General features: G+C 37.2%; 1 protein-coding gene across 3 annotated transcripts in view; it reads left to right on the top strand.

Moving 5' to 3' along the window:
- Positions 1-15,777, top strand: part of LOC149773756 (tetraspanin-9-like) — a 100,041-nt gene that overhangs the window by 47,384 nt on the left and 36,880 nt on the right. For all 3 annotated transcript variants that reach the window (XM_089946061.1, XM_089946062.1, XM_089946063.1), the window contains exons 3-6: positions 428-661; positions 2,297-2,371; positions 5,743-5,847; positions 14,200-14,376. In XM_089946061.1, coding sequence (XP_089802187.1) covers positions 428-661; positions 2,297-2,371; positions 5,743-5,847; positions 14,200-14,376 — 591 coding nt within the window. The remainder of the gene's footprint in view (positions 1-427; positions 662-2,296; positions 2,372-5,742; positions 5,848-14,199; positions 14,377-15,777) is intronic.

Genomic DNA, 15,777 nt, shown 5'->3' with positions numbered 1-15,777 from the left:
ATGAGTAAATGCTGTGAATATGGCTCAAGCACATTCATTTTTATTGTTATTGTTATTATTATTGTTGTTTTTGTTGGTTTTGCTTTCTGTGGGGCTGTCAAAAGAGGACTTGTTTGTGCACGGGGGAGCTATTAGGATCAGACTATCTGAAGATAATGAGGCCAACAAGACAAAAAAAACCAACCCAAAAACAAATAACTCATTCACCAATATCAAATAATTTCATTACTTACATGAAGCAGTTTCTAATGAGGACTGGGAATGCAAACACTGAAATGTAACCTCTGTTTCCTATCAGAATCTGATTGACTCAAAAACCAAATAATCATTTTCAGTTTTAATCATCTCACTGTATTTCTAATTAAACATAATTCTGAAACTAAATCTATTTCAACCACTCATTGTTCATTCATCTCACCATTTTCAGCTGTTTGGAATCGGGCTTCTTGTGATTGGGATCATAATGCGTGTAAATGCTGGGGTACTTGTTGGTACAGAGGTCATGAAGCTTCTGAATAATGTGGGTTTTAATGGGGTTACTTTGGCAACTGTGGTTACTTCCCTGTCGACCTTCTCCATCTGTCTGGGATGTTTCATCGTTGTCGAGGCAGGTTTAGGGGCCTTTGGTGCTTGCTGTAAAGTGAGGTTCATGCTGATTGTGGTAAGTAAATATTACAAATTTGCAAATTATTTTTAAAAAATTTATTTTAATTTTGCATTGGATAATAAATAATGGATTTTTAATACCTTTATAACTTTATTATCATTCCTTCTATTTCTTTATATTTGTATTTTGTATTTTTTTAATTTTTTTGTTTGATTGGTTTGTCGGATGGTTGGTATGCTTGATTAATGCTATATTTGGTGTCAGAAGTTAGTAGTGAAGTTCATAATTGTTAGTAACTTTATCTACCTAAATGTTCATCAGTGTAACTGCAGATGACTGCATATTTTTATAGCTGAACTGTTTGTTCACATTGCTTAATTTAGACAGTATATATACTATTCTGTGACTATTTTTGTAATTTTATTTTGCTTTAGGTGCACCATGCATTGTATATTGTGATACATGAGTTGCATGCACGAGGGTTAGCAAGAACTTTGCATGTAAAGAACTGATCTGTATAACTAGGCATTCTTAATTGCAGGATTACAAGAAGTAAAAGCAATGTAGATTACATTTAATAAATTTTGAATCATGCTGAGATGAACAATGAGCTCACTGGCATCATAGCTTGGTTATAGGTGTACTAGGATGTGGCCTTTGTAAACCTAGACAATATCGCTGTTGTACTATATTATGTTGAACTGGACAGGCAAGTAAGAACATAGTTCAGTCCAGTGTGGACATGTAATTCTTCCCTGTGTGGGTGCAAATATCTATCCTGTGTGGGCAGACATAATCTAGTCCACAGCGTGGAGAAATATGTGTTCTCTGTGTGTGCACTTGTCTGCTCTGTGTGGGTTTGCACATCATTTAGTCCTGTGTGGACCAACATTGTTCCCTGTGTGAGAGCATCAATCTGCCATGTGTAGACAACTATTACTAAAACCCCATGATCCTATGGAGAAATGGTATATTCCAGGTGTGCTTGAATATTAGAATTTAAAGAAAGATATATGGACTTTTATAAACCAAGAACCCTTGACATGTTTCTTTTGAATTTAGTTTGAAAGATGTTGTGGATTAATGTAATACTTGTTTATTGAATGAAGTGTTAACAATATGAATTTGTATATTTAGCTGTAGATTAAATGTTGTTAATACTATTATGCTTGTATGCAATTGTTGCTTACTCCCCTTGTACAAAGGAACATAGACGTCTATCGCAAATTTTATTAGTCAAGTTGTGGATCATGGAAACCTGAATATCAATCTGTTTGTAAGAATTCCTACCTCCCTATATACCTTTAAACCTATAAATAGTTCATTCCAAACAAATATGACAAATACGTGTATCATTTGTTTATAAGAATATCACACCTGGATGTGATGAACATGAACAGTAAAATTACACTTAAGCTACAGTACATTAACATGGTCCATTTTGTTCATTATTAATTCATTATATTTATTATTGATAAAGATAAAATACATGTAAAATGTATTAAATAAGCAATCTTTCTTTTATATTATTTTATGGGCCATTCTTTCATTTGGTAGCTCATTTATTTCACACCTAAATGAAGCTTATCTTGTCTAAAATAATCATTTAGCATGTATTCCATAATCTAAGATAAGGACATACTTAAGAGCTTGACAAAGATAGATTGTGCTGTTACTTCTGTTTTACAGTATGCAGTCATTATTGGCCTTTTGCTCCTGGCTGAAATTGCAGTTGTTGCTCTGTGGGCTTCAATGAAAGATAAGGTAACCCTCTAACCACCCCTGAAATCATGCTACTTCCTCCACCAAGTACATGTTTTCACTGGATATCTCTACACTGTCTGTGAGTAACAGTAATTGGTTTTTAATATTGTTGATAAAAGTATTCATTTTGAACATGATTCTTAATCTCCGCCATGTACAAATATATTATATTAAAAAAATTTATATTTAATCTGATTAAAGTAAGTTTTGAAAGCAGATCATATGTATTACATTAAGTAACACTATTGTTATTGCTCTGATAGAAATGGCAAATGCCAAGTGGCAATCAGTTGTAATGCTTTTTCAGGTCAGCCTGCATACTGACAATCAGTAACAGCCAGGAACTGTCAGGAAGGCTTGCAAAGCTTATTTTCAAATGAAATCACAGTGCCATCTTTCCCCTCTCCCCTTCTTTTGTTTTTTCACTTTGCATACTTCGAAGATTACTGAACATCATTTTTTTTGAAACAAAACTGTATTAGGAGGTTCAAAAGTGAAAAATGTTTACCATGACGTGCCATGTTATGGAAGGTAAAGGTATTTATCCAAGTGTATGTTATGTGAAAATTTATTACCATTGCATAATTGTTCAGACAGTATGCATACCAATATAAATTATTTACCATATGTCCAGTATCATTGACGTGGACATAAACATTCTTTTAAATAAACAATGAAAATTGGATATAGCATTTCTGAGATAAAATGTTCAAAAATTCAGTCAACTGCTAAACGTTCTTAACAATCTTCACTACGTGTGAATGATGAACAATTTTTAAGACTATATAAACATAAATGACGTGAGCTTCATGTAACACAAAAAATAAATAAAAAAATTAAAAGGCTCAATAGTACAACCTTACTGTAAGAAAAATGCTTTTCTGGTACATACCTTCACCACACAAGTTTATACAATGAAATGAATCCAACATGAAATTTGTTTTGGTCAATTTTATTTTCTTCTGAAATATTTGTTATAGATGGCCCTATTTTCACTCATAATCTTCCATGTCTTGAGGCAAAAATGGACAAATTACAAAAGGCTATCTCAAATTCATTGTGTCTTGCTTTGCTGACAAGTAACAGTGATATTGGCAAAGTCATCATTGTCACACCTAACAGGTTTAAAGTACAGTGCCCTTTAAAACAGAAAACGTTTAAAAAATTGACCAATGTGGCATTTTTGCAGGTTAGGCATTGCATTCTTTTTCAACTTGTTCTGCCAAAATGTATTCTTATATACAAATTCATTAAAATGTAGGCTCATGCTGAATTTAGCATTCAGATTAGTTCTCTCATTATTTTAAATTATCTTAATGTTGTTAAAATACTAGCTATCAACTGACCTATACTCTTCAGGATGATTTTAGCCATGAAATTGATTGTATTAGAGAGTAATAAAGCACACGCTTGTATTTGCACAATTGATTTGTGTTGATACTTGGCTTTAACACTCATGTTGTAAAGATACATTTATTACTGTTGTATTACCTGTAAAGACCCCAGTACACTTGAAACTGTTATGCCCCTTCCCCCAATGAAATTGTCTGTCCCAAATGTGATGTACAGTCATTTTTCTATAAAGACAATCATATCTCAAGATCAGATTGCATCAGATGCATTTTGACTATGTGTATATTATGGTTGTCAAGAACAACCTGGATCTGACCAGGCTTTGCTCAGAAAATCCGGTAGAGATGTTTGAACACCAGTACCATCCAGTTTCTAGTGAGTATAGTGATGAACACTAATGACACTTGCATAACCATCAAACCTATTGAGCAATTAAAGGTAGCAAAGACCAATTAGGCCTATATTTTGTCATGAGATAGATTTTAAAGATAAACTTGGTGTATGTTTTTATTTAATATCAGTGTGGTTATGATTACGTTGAGTGTTTGCACATATATGTATGGTGCACAGGAGCTCCTATAATTTCTTACCATTTACATAATAGTCATACATACATGTACCAGTATACTATAAAGTTTTTTTTTTGTAGTACATGTATGACTGACAGGTCAGTTGTAAACAACTATACAAACCCCTGTGGTATGGTGATTGGTACGTTTTACATTTTATTCATACTTTTATGAAAGATTTTCTTTTTCATATACGAGAAATATACATGTATATGAAATTTCTGGAGTCAAACCATGACCGTGTTTTATCCGAATTCGTGTTATAATGGAATATGCTTAATAGCATGATCACACTGTATAAACAAAATACACTACAACAAACAAAGTAACTGAATGTATGCCGTATTCCAAACTAAATACACAAGCACAGATTCATCATTAGACAACTTACTACAATATTATTAATGCACACATAACTCCACCCAGATAAATTTGAACTTGGTTGCGCGCTAGACATAACTTTTGAAAGAAAATGGCGTTTTGGTCTACTTAAAATTTAAATTTAGATTCATATTGTGAATGAATTATGCGCATTGCAACACCTTTTCCATTTGATCTGGAATGAATAGATTTTTGTATTTTTATCGATTCTACAAAATGTTGTGACTAAGGACTGGATTAATTTGTCCAAATTCTACATGAAATACATCAGATTGAAATAGCTAGGGAGAAGTGTGTTGACAGGTGCAAGTGTGTTTCTGTTCTGTCATTGAATATTTGAAATCAGAATGTGGTTAAAAATATGAAGTCTTTCAATTGCAATGATTAAAAAGATGGTATGGAATTTAATGTTTATTTCATTTTGAGTGCAGTAAGCAGGATGTAATTGCACTTCAAGTATATTTGAAAATACAGTACAGTTTCTAAGTGTTCAAGTTTGAGAACCCATGACATGGCTCATGTAATTCGGATTTGCAAAAGTAAGAAAGGAACTCGAGATGTTAAACTGTAAGCATATTTTTGGCCATTCTTATTACCATGAGCTAAAGAAGAGAGTTTATGCCTTGTCACTTGCATGTTATTTGTAGATACCCAGCAATTTTATGAAATCTGGCATCTCCCGCCTAAATCCGAAACATTATCAAAAATGTTATTGTGGAATAGCAAAGCAGCTGGTATGTGGCAGCCCACAAAATATCTGCTCTAGTTCATTCAGATATGAATGTATTCAGCCAAAACATAAACTGCCTACTATGTGAGTGTACATGATTTGTTTACAAAATTGCAGGCCATCTGCATCCATTGTTTGTTTACAGTAGAAAGTAGCTTCTTTATGAGTGCAGTATGAAGTTGCACACGAGTTCAGTATCGTAAAATACTGAACAATTCTGACAAAGCAAAAGTTAATGGAGAAAAAAATGAGCATATAATAATGGCTTTGACTGGTCCATCTCTATTTGTTAAATGCTCTGTTAATAGATACAAATTGTTTTTTTGTTTTTTTTTTAGGTGGATAGTGCAGTAAAAACAGCAATGGTCAATGCTTTGAGTCTGTATGCTGGACCAAGTGCTAAAGATGAAATTTCTGTTGGTTGGAATTTACTTTTCATTGGAGTAAGTTTGTGAATAAATTATTATGGTAATATTCTTAAAAAACATCAGTGTCTTATTAATGCTAATGCCATGTATATCATTTTATAAGAGCAGTTTTTAAAATTATTACGCCATAACCTGTTCTTATCTCATCAAGAGTATTTCTTATACATGTAGAATTGTGCATAACTGTTTAAAAATTGTAAAAAAAAATTATTGAGTCATCTACAATCAGCGTTCGATAAATAAAAATGCCCTCAGTTATAATAGATGATTCAAAGTATAATCATAAAGTCATTCTAGTTTAGTGTAATATAAATTAGTTGAAAACAGTATTATCTCATAGCTATTTGTAATCAAGAATTTACAACAGCTACTCATGTATATTTACAATACTTGTATTTACTTACAAACAAGGAAAGTGTTTATTTATATTCTCATTTTAAAGTCAGTTTTTCTCTGCCATTATTAACTAGCAGATGACCACATACATGCACACACGCACACACGATATATATAATAATAATAATTATGAAGACTTTGTATAGTGCCTTTGACTCTTTAGAAGCTCTAAGCGCTTTACAACATTAGACAACACCAATAAGATAAAAAACATATAATGATATAATTACAGAAACAAACACCATGAAATAGAAAACATTAAAATACATGCTGAGAATATTTAAGGTAGGAAACATTATTAGGTCTTTCAGTTTGTTCTTGCAGTTGAAATAAGTGAGTTTTGAGAGCCCTTTTGAATGGGATCAGTTAGTCTTTGTGTCTAAGTTCAGTGGGCAATTCATTCCACGTTGCTGGGCCCTGGTATGCAAAAGAACGCTGTCCATATGACTTTGTTTTCATACTTGGAATAATGAGTATATGATTGTCAGAAGAGGAGAGTAAGTATCTTGCTGGTGTATACACATGGGTGAGGTTAGATAGGTATTTTGGACTAGAGTCCGACAGTGAAACATGGCACAGAGAACAAATTTTGTGTTTGATTCTAGATCGAATGAATAGCCAGTGTAGTGTACAGAGCAGCGGGGATGTGTGCTCTGATCATGGTACTCTAAGTATGATCCGAGCAGCTGTGTTTTGAACATTTTGAAGTTTCTGGAGCAGATATTGAGATGAACCAGACAGAATTGAGTTACAATAGTCCAGTCTTGAAAGTACTAATGAACACACAAGTCTTTTAGTGGCATCAACTGAAAGATATTTGTGAATTGAGCTGATGCGTCTCAGCTCAAGATATGCAGCCTTGCATGTGTTCATGACTTGTTGGTGCAATGCGAGAGTACTGTCCAAAGTAACACCTAGGTTTCATACTGATTGTGTGAATTTAATGTTGGTGTTGCTGATATTTATTGTTTGAGGTAAAGGATGTGAATGAGAAAGTCTTTTTGTTGTGATCAGAATGGCCTCAGTTTTATCATCATTCATCTGCAGCTTGTTACATGTCATCCATGATTTCACCTCAGAAATGCACCTCTCTACACCTTGGATGGTAGCATCAGCTTCAGTTGGGTGGCTAGATTTGTATATTTGGGTGTCATCAGCGTACAATTGGTGAGACACTGGATGATAATCTATGACACTTGAGAGCAACTGAGTGTACAGACTAAAGAGGACAGATCCAAGAACAGACCCCCGTGGAACACCACAACATAGATCAACTGGGCTGGAGTGTATTCCATTTGCAGATACAATTTGTGTCCTGTTGACCAAGTAGGACTTGAACCACAGTAAGGCTGTATCATGAATGCCAAATACATGCTGGAGATGGTGAAGTAATATATCATGGTCTGTTGTGTCAAATGCTGCAGACAAATCAAGGAGGGTGAGAACTAATCTTTCCGCTATCCAACGCAGAGAGAATGTCATTAACTACTTTTAGAAGAGTAGTTCAGTACTGTGGCAAGGGCGATATGCAGATTGTACATTGCTGAAAAGACTGTTTGAATTTAAATGAGATACAAGCTGGAATAGAACAACCTTTTCTAAAAATTTTTACATGAATGGGAGATTAGAAACTGGGCGGTAGTTCTTTAAATCGTTATGGTCTAGTGTTTTTTTTTTTGGCAGAGGCTTTACAATGGCAGTTTTGAGAAATGATGTGAATTCCCCAGATGAGAGAGAGGTATTAATAACATCAGTTAGTGAAGGCAATACTGGATCTAAGCACTCAAGCAGCAGTGATGTTGGAATCAGATTAAGTTCACTTGATTTTGGTGCACTCTTCATCAGGATTGTACGTATGAAATCCATAGAGACAGGTTCAAATGCTGCTAATGGTTGCTGCTCAAATTCTGTATCCCAACTGTATGAAGACAACGAGTCAATTGAAGTTGTGGTGTCAAGCTTAGCTCTAATGGTTTGTACTTTGTCTCGGGAGAAATTTTCAAACATGTCCAGAAGGTCAACTGGAGAGAAGGCAGTTGGAAGTGGTGTAGATTTGTTACTTGAAATTAGCTTGTTAGTAATCTGCGAAGAGTTCTTTGCAGCTGGAACTTTCCATAATCTTAATAGTATTGTGGGCTGATTTTTTATATATATATATATATATATATATATACCTCTCCCTCGATAACTTGCGCACAATGGGGTTCACAAACATAGACCACACTATAATCGAGGCGCGAGTTACCAAGGGACCTCGAAAAATTGAGAATAAAAAAAATTGCTTTGACATCGAGAAAACCATAGGGGGAGCAGCGTTAGGTAACTGGGCTGTTTAATGACTGAATCCTCATTTTATAATCACGTTGATAATAATTTTTAATAATGTGCTTGTTCTAATGAAGTTGTTTGTTATTCTGTTTAAATAACATTTTATTTCTTGTTCAAAATATCCAACATATGAAAGATCATTCCAACTGGTTTGAACATCCATCATATGTATGAGAAAAATCTATGTATTACATATATATATATATATATATATATATATATATATATATATATCTATATATATATATATATATATATATAAATTGTGTGTGTGTTGTTGGCATTTATTAGTCTCGAGAGACGATGGAAGTGCATCCATGAGAGATGTCCTGGTTGGTGGTTGTGCAGCGTCTGCTGTGGCTATGTAGCCCAACACAGGAGAGGCCGTCCTTGCTGCACTTGAAGGTTGTGTCTTGTGTGGGTTGGAGCTGCTTCTTCTTCCTCTGAGTAGCTTGTCCTTGCCAGCTTTAAGACCAGTGATCAGAGTATGTCACCACCTGGACCTGACTAGCACGAGCTTTTCACAGATGTTGACATCGATGTCAAGGGCTTTCATGTTGCGCTTGTAGACATCCTTGAAGTGGCGATGTGACCATTAGATTGAACTTTCGTCAGAGGCAAGTTTCAAATAAAGAATGTCTTTGGGGATCCATCCATCATCCATCCAACGTACATGGCCCAGCCATCTGATCCAACATTGACAGAAGAGTGTGACCACTGCTGGGAATCTTGGCACCTTTAAGCACCTCATTGTTTGTTACTTGATTGCTCTGGGTGATCCCGAGTATGCGTTGGAGGCATCGCATGTGAGGCATACAGAGTCCAGGTTTCACTGGCGTACAGGAGAGTGCTTAACATGCAGGCACAGTACACGGAGATCTTAGTGTTGAGGGTCAGCATCCTGTTGTTCCACACTCTCTGCGACAACCTGGAGAGGGTTGTTGATGCCTTTCTGATCCGCTTGTAGAGCTCAGCATTGAGTGAGAGGTTGTTGGTGATCGTAGAACCAAGGTATATGAACTGAATGACCACTGAACTGACTGACCACCTCAAGGTCATAGTTGTTGATGATGATGCTTGGGGGGGGGGTCCGCGTACTGAACATTCACGTTTGTTTTCTTTATTCTGATGGTCAACCCAAACTCATCACATGCTTTAGCAAAGTGGTACATTAGGCGCTGTAGCTCAACTTCTTTGTGAGTAGCTAGAGCAGCAGCATCTGCGAAGAGCATATCCCTGATGGTTGCTTCACACACTTTGCTCTTTGCCGTCATTCAAGCCAGGTTGAACAGTCTGCCGTCTGATTGCATGTGCAGGTAGATCCCTTCTGTGGACGTCCCAAAGGCATGCTTTAGCAGGACTGCAAAGAAGATGCTAAAGAGCGTGGGGGCAAGGACGCAGCCCTGTTTCACTCCACGACGGATGTCAAAGTGGCCGGATGTTGAGCCATCATACTGCACTGTGTCTTTCATGTCATCGTGGAAGGACTAGATCTTGGTTTGCCTCTTTGGGGGGCATCCAATTTTAGCCAGGATTGTGAAGAGTCCATCTCTGCTAACCATATCAAACGCCTTGGTGATGTCTATAAAGGCCAGGAAGAGGCGTTTGTGTTGTTCTCTGCAAATCTCCTTCAGTTGTCTGACAGAGATCATGTCGATTGTGGACCTCTCTGCACTGAACCCGCACCACGACTCTGGATATACTCTGTCAGCAAGCATCTCCAGTCTGTTCAGGATGACGCATGCAAAAACTTTACCCGCAATGCTGAGAAGTGATATACCTCTGCAGTTGTTGCAGTCACTTCTGTTGCCCTTGCTCTTGTACAGGGTTACTATGTTGGTGTCTTATGTTCTCAGGCACTGCACCCTCATCCCAGCACTGGCAGAGGAGGTCATGCAGATGTGTGAGCAGCACTCTACAGCCGCACTTGATGACTTCTGCTGAGATGCCATCCTTACCTGGGGCTTTACCTAAGGACAGTTTCTCTAAGACCTTCTTTAGTTCAGCTGCAGTAAATTTCTCATTCAGTTTGGCCATGAGAGGGAGGTTTTCAATGGCGTTGAGGCCATCATTGGTACTGTGGTTCTCTCTGGAATACAGTTCAGAGTAGTATTCCACCCAACGCTCTATCTGCTTGCCCTTGTTGTGGATTGTATCGTCTGTGGCAGACTTCAGTGGTGTGTCACTTACTTCTTGGGACCCGTTGCTTTCTTTATGCCATCGTACATGCCTCTGATGTTTCCGATATCTACTGCTGACTGGATGCCCTGACAGAGCTGAAGCCATTATTTATTGGCACACTGCTGTGCTAATCTCTGCACTTTGCTTCTGGTAGACCTGTATGCCTGTAGTGTCTTCTGGCAAGGGGATCGTTTGTATTGCAGGTGAGCGCTCTTCTATGGCTGGCATGAGTGTGACGGAGTTTGCCTCAAGCCAGCCATTGATCTTTGATTGCTGTTTACCAAATATCCATGTGGCTGTACTGTACACAGTCTCTCTGATGTGATCCCAACTTTCTTTGGCACTGCCATTGGGAGGTTCTGAATCAAACGTCTTGGAAAGAGCATGGGTTAATTCCTCAGCCTTGTGTGGATATGATGTTTTTCGCACATCAATGCGTGGTTCACCCTCTTACCTAGAGTGCTGGATCTTCTTTGGCTGAAGCTTCATTTTGCAGCACACCAGCGAGTGGTCGGTGTTGCAGTCAGGTACAGGTAAGAAGCACACCCTTCGTGGCAGACCATCTTCTGCCAGTGTTTAGACCGTGGATGCCTCCAAGACACTTGATGCTGTGGCTTTTTCTGAAAGAATGAATTGGTGATGCTGCGGTCATGGTACGAGCAATCTGTAGAAGGTGCTGCCCGTTCTCATTCATCTTCCCAACTCCAAACTTGCCAAGACAGGAAGGTCAAGAGCAATGGTCAGCACCCACCTTAGCAATGAAGTCACCCAGCAAAATTGAGTTCTCTTCCTTGGGAATTTTGTCGATGAGCAAGTCTAACTCATCCCTGGTATCTGTGGTGGCACTTAGGTTGACAGGCCCGGTTGTGGTGTGGAAGCGGAGGGATAGCAGTCTTCCATTTCCTTGTTGGCAGGGTTCTATCATCCCCAGCAGAGTGTTCTTGACAGCAAATCCAACACCAAACTCTCTGGCTTTGTCAGCACTCTTTCATTGCCAGATGAACGTGTAGTTCTTTTCTCTGAGGGACCCGGAATTTGGTAGTCGTGTCTCCTTTAGCGAGGTGATGTCGACCTGGAGTCTTGCAAGTTCGGCCTTGATGAATGAAGTCTTTTGAACATCACTGATTGTCTGGAGATCATCTGAAATCCCAGTCAGCATGGTCCGGACATTCCAGGTACCAAGCTTGAGGATTGGAGGTTTCCTTGTTGGTTTTCTTTTGTTATTTCTTGGTGCAGTAGTTGCAGTCCACTCACGTACCTTAAGCCTTATGCACCATGGTGGGATGGCACCTTATTGTCTGGAGGCTTCCCAGTTTGAGACGAGTGGTAGTTGTCTGGTGAAACCTGTTGGTCTCTCACACCATCAGAAGCAACTCCTGGTGTCTGGCTCTACGCCAATCAAGCGGTGACATATAACTGGTAAACTGCTGCTTCCCTTGTTGTGTCGACACTGTGGAGTGAACCTGGAGTTTCCTTTCCAGGGCACAAGCCTGGGCAGGGTGATACGGAGAATCAACTGTTGCCCATGCAGCTGATCCCCCCTCTCCATGCAGCTGATTGAACCAAGGGAAAGGACAAGCCAATACATCATGGCACCAGCTGCATTGCCAGAGTTGCTAGGATGACACTGGAAGCAATGCCAAGTTGCCTTAGGGACTCCATCTCCAGATTTCTGTTGGAGTTTACTCCCTTAGCCTTTCCCTTGAGAGGGTATAGTCAAAAGATTTGAAATCAGAGTTTACATTCTCCTAGATGGGCGACCACCCAAGGTTAACAAGCGCCATCTGCCCGAAGTGTCTGGTTTTGAGGTACCAGAAACTCGCCTGTCATCCCTTCTCCAGTCAGTTTAAACAGGTTACGCTACTCGTGAAAGCCTGGAGCTGGATTTGGTTGTCGGAGGCTCTATCTGGCTTGCGTCTGATATATATATATATATATATATATATATATATATATATATATATATATATACACACACACACAAACACACTGCAAGAGGTCAGACAATATAGGCAACTGCCTAGAAGCGAGGTTGTGAGGGTGCCCCTTTTGTAGAATTTGTAGTGTTTCTTTGAGAGAGTGGTAGGAGCCCAAAAAGCGCAACTTGTCCAGGGTACCATCTCATCCAACATACATGTATGTGCATGTGTGTAGCATTTTACTTTTTTACAATCAAATATTGTCATTCATTTGCCATTGACACTATTTAACTCTTTACCTTCTGCAGGTACTTGCTTCCCTGGCTTAACTAAGCCTGATAAGCAGCCTGCCTTCTAGCAGCTGTTTGTAGGCTGAACCCGAGAACATCATATTAGCTGCCTGAGTGAGAACTTCTTGAGTTATTTACATGCTGTCTACATTTTCTGTATTAATTTTGTCCCATGCAAACTATGTAATTTAATGAAAAATAAAATTTTAAACACTTACCAATGTTTTGTGCCACTCATTTCCACTAAGTGCATATAATCCACAGGAATCAATGTTTATATTCATATACTTATAATAAAAAATATATCTCAATATTTCTGTGTTTAAAATGTATATTAGATTACTTTTCTCACCACTATTTTGCACACCAATGTGTCCACTATTTTATTGCAGATTTGGTAATTTTTTATGATACTGCCTGAAGCACATAAAAAGAAATCTATCTCCCTTGCATCTTTTTTTCTAAAATAAATGCTGGCTCTGAAACTGCTGTAAAGTTGTCCACATTTACCGGTCTCACGTGTTCTGACCAGATTTGATGGTCTCGCATTTCATCCTCGGATTCAGATAAATTTGAAATGTCAGGTGTCGAAACGGGACTTATACTAATGTCCAATCCTTCATCTTGAATCTGGTTAAAATCAATATCATCACTTTCAAATCATTCAAAATGTCCATCAGAATCATCGTTGGAATACATGAATGTTGACATTTTGTTTTACTGTCACCACTGACCTCATTTTCAATACAATTTTCCACTTATATGCTGTAAAACTACTAATAGAATACGTTCATCATTTTATATAGGGACTATTTTCATTGGCTAAATATTATAAAAGAGAACAGATGTTTGTAATTTCATCCAATACAAAGCTTTAATTTGAAATGTGTATATGCGTATCTGGGGTTTCCTAACCCTTGGCTGGAAACGCATGCATGAGCCAGCCGGGACAGAGAGAGTATCATTAGCAGCTTGTATATGCGTCTCTGGTGTTACAAGGCTATTTTTATGGTAGCATATTTGCGTTAGCAGAAGGTAAAGAGTTTTTTAAAAGCCAAACTGATTCTTTATTCACTGCAAGAAGCATTTACTAAAATCTATATTTTGAAACATTCATTAAAAGGCAAGAAATCTAAGATGTATACTTCCTTTTTGTTTTTGTTTATTGTAATATTTAAAGTTGATGAAATCAAACTGGTATCAGATGATCATTTAAATGTATGTTAATTTTATATACCTTTTATACAATTTAGATGGAATGCTGTGGAGTATTGGGACCTGATGTCAGCTATATTGAATTTAAACATACGAAGTGGTCTCATAATACTAGTTCAATCCCATATTCATGCTGTAATGAGGCGACTGTGAATAACTATGCTACTGGTACGAATGCAATGTGTGAAGAATTGTCTTCAGATTACAGAAAAGCTGTAAGTACCTGTCACCACAAATAACACTTTGCTTAAGAAGCTTTTAGCAGTACTAATAATAGACTTGAAAACCTAGGGATTCCATCACAAATTAAACCGGCTACCTAACTGTTCTTGTGGCCTAAGTAGTTAGAGCGGCTGTCGGAGGTCGCAGGTTTGAACCCTCAGTCAAGTCATACCAAAGATTTATAAGAAAAGGTACTAGTAGCTGCCTTGCTTGATGCTGAGCATTAAGAGGTTAGTGTTAAGACTGGTCAACCTGGTGTCAGAATAATGTGACTGGGTGGGAGTCATTATGCTACATGTCTGTGGCATGATATTCCTGGAGTGCTAGACATCATTTGTTAAAGCTACATTACTACACACCTAAATCACGCACACGCAAAGTGGCTACCATATACATACAGTTGTGATTATACCATTTAACCTGAAAATAGATTTACATTGTCCATTTGAATATTGCCTGTCTACACTATAATGTTTCAAGTAGTAGTTGTGTACATGTTTAAATTTCACATTAATGTTCCAGTCTTAGTTCATACAAGTTCTTTTGTTACAATTTGGCATATATTTTGTCATAGGTTAACAAAGTTTACAATACATGGTTAATAATTTAAAATGTACCATAAATTATTTGAATTCTGGACTGGTCTTGCAGAGGTGGCCTTGTCTTGTACTTATTTTTGGCTGTTGCCCCAGTGAGCGTCTTGCTAATATATTTATTAGAGCTGTACAGAATTCTGAATATTTTTTTAGCAGCTCTGATAAAATCTGAAACTGCATATTTCTGCCTCAATCTGAGACTGAAAAAGATTTTAAACTAAAATTTGCACCATCATATGCGTTAAGTTTCTGATATATTTACGTATCTACATACACAATAAATTAGCTAAAGACTACATCTGCCAGTCAATATTTTCCAACTGGAATTGGTTGAAATTATCACATCGAAAACAATTTAGTTCACAAGACACTCCACATTTAATACATACTGGCCACTGCCACATAATAATAATAATAATAATAATAATAATAATAATAAAGACTTTATTTAGAGAAGGAAACTCAATTAAAACTCAGTTAGTTACAGAACTAATCTACTTTGAGGCCTTCTATCTGTTATGTACAATATATAAAGTATATACAACATGATGTGAAGAGTCTGGCTTGACACTAAATAATTAATTAATTCTAAAATTCAAAGTATCAAGCCTGGAACACATGCACAGGCATCAGTGAAAACATAAACATATATAAAACATTTTAAAAAATCCTGCATTGAAAAATTCAGCTTTGAAAATGATGTAAAATTACCAAAAAGCAGGCAGTATTTTCTGCACTAGAACTGTTCAATTTTCTAAAGATTTCATCCATTTAAGACATTGATTCTGAAAAGATGAA

This window comes from Sinohyriopsis cumingii, unplaced genomic scaffold, assembly GCF_028554795.1.
Source record: "Sinohyriopsis cumingii isolate HCF-2022 unplaced genomic scaffold, ASM2855479v2 utg000615l, whole genome shotgun sequence".
Lineage (NCBI taxonomy): Eukaryota > Metazoa > Mollusca > Bivalvia > Unionida > Unionidae > Sinohyriopsis > Sinohyriopsis cumingii.
This window is presented reverse-complemented; position numbering and strand designations above follow the sequence as displayed.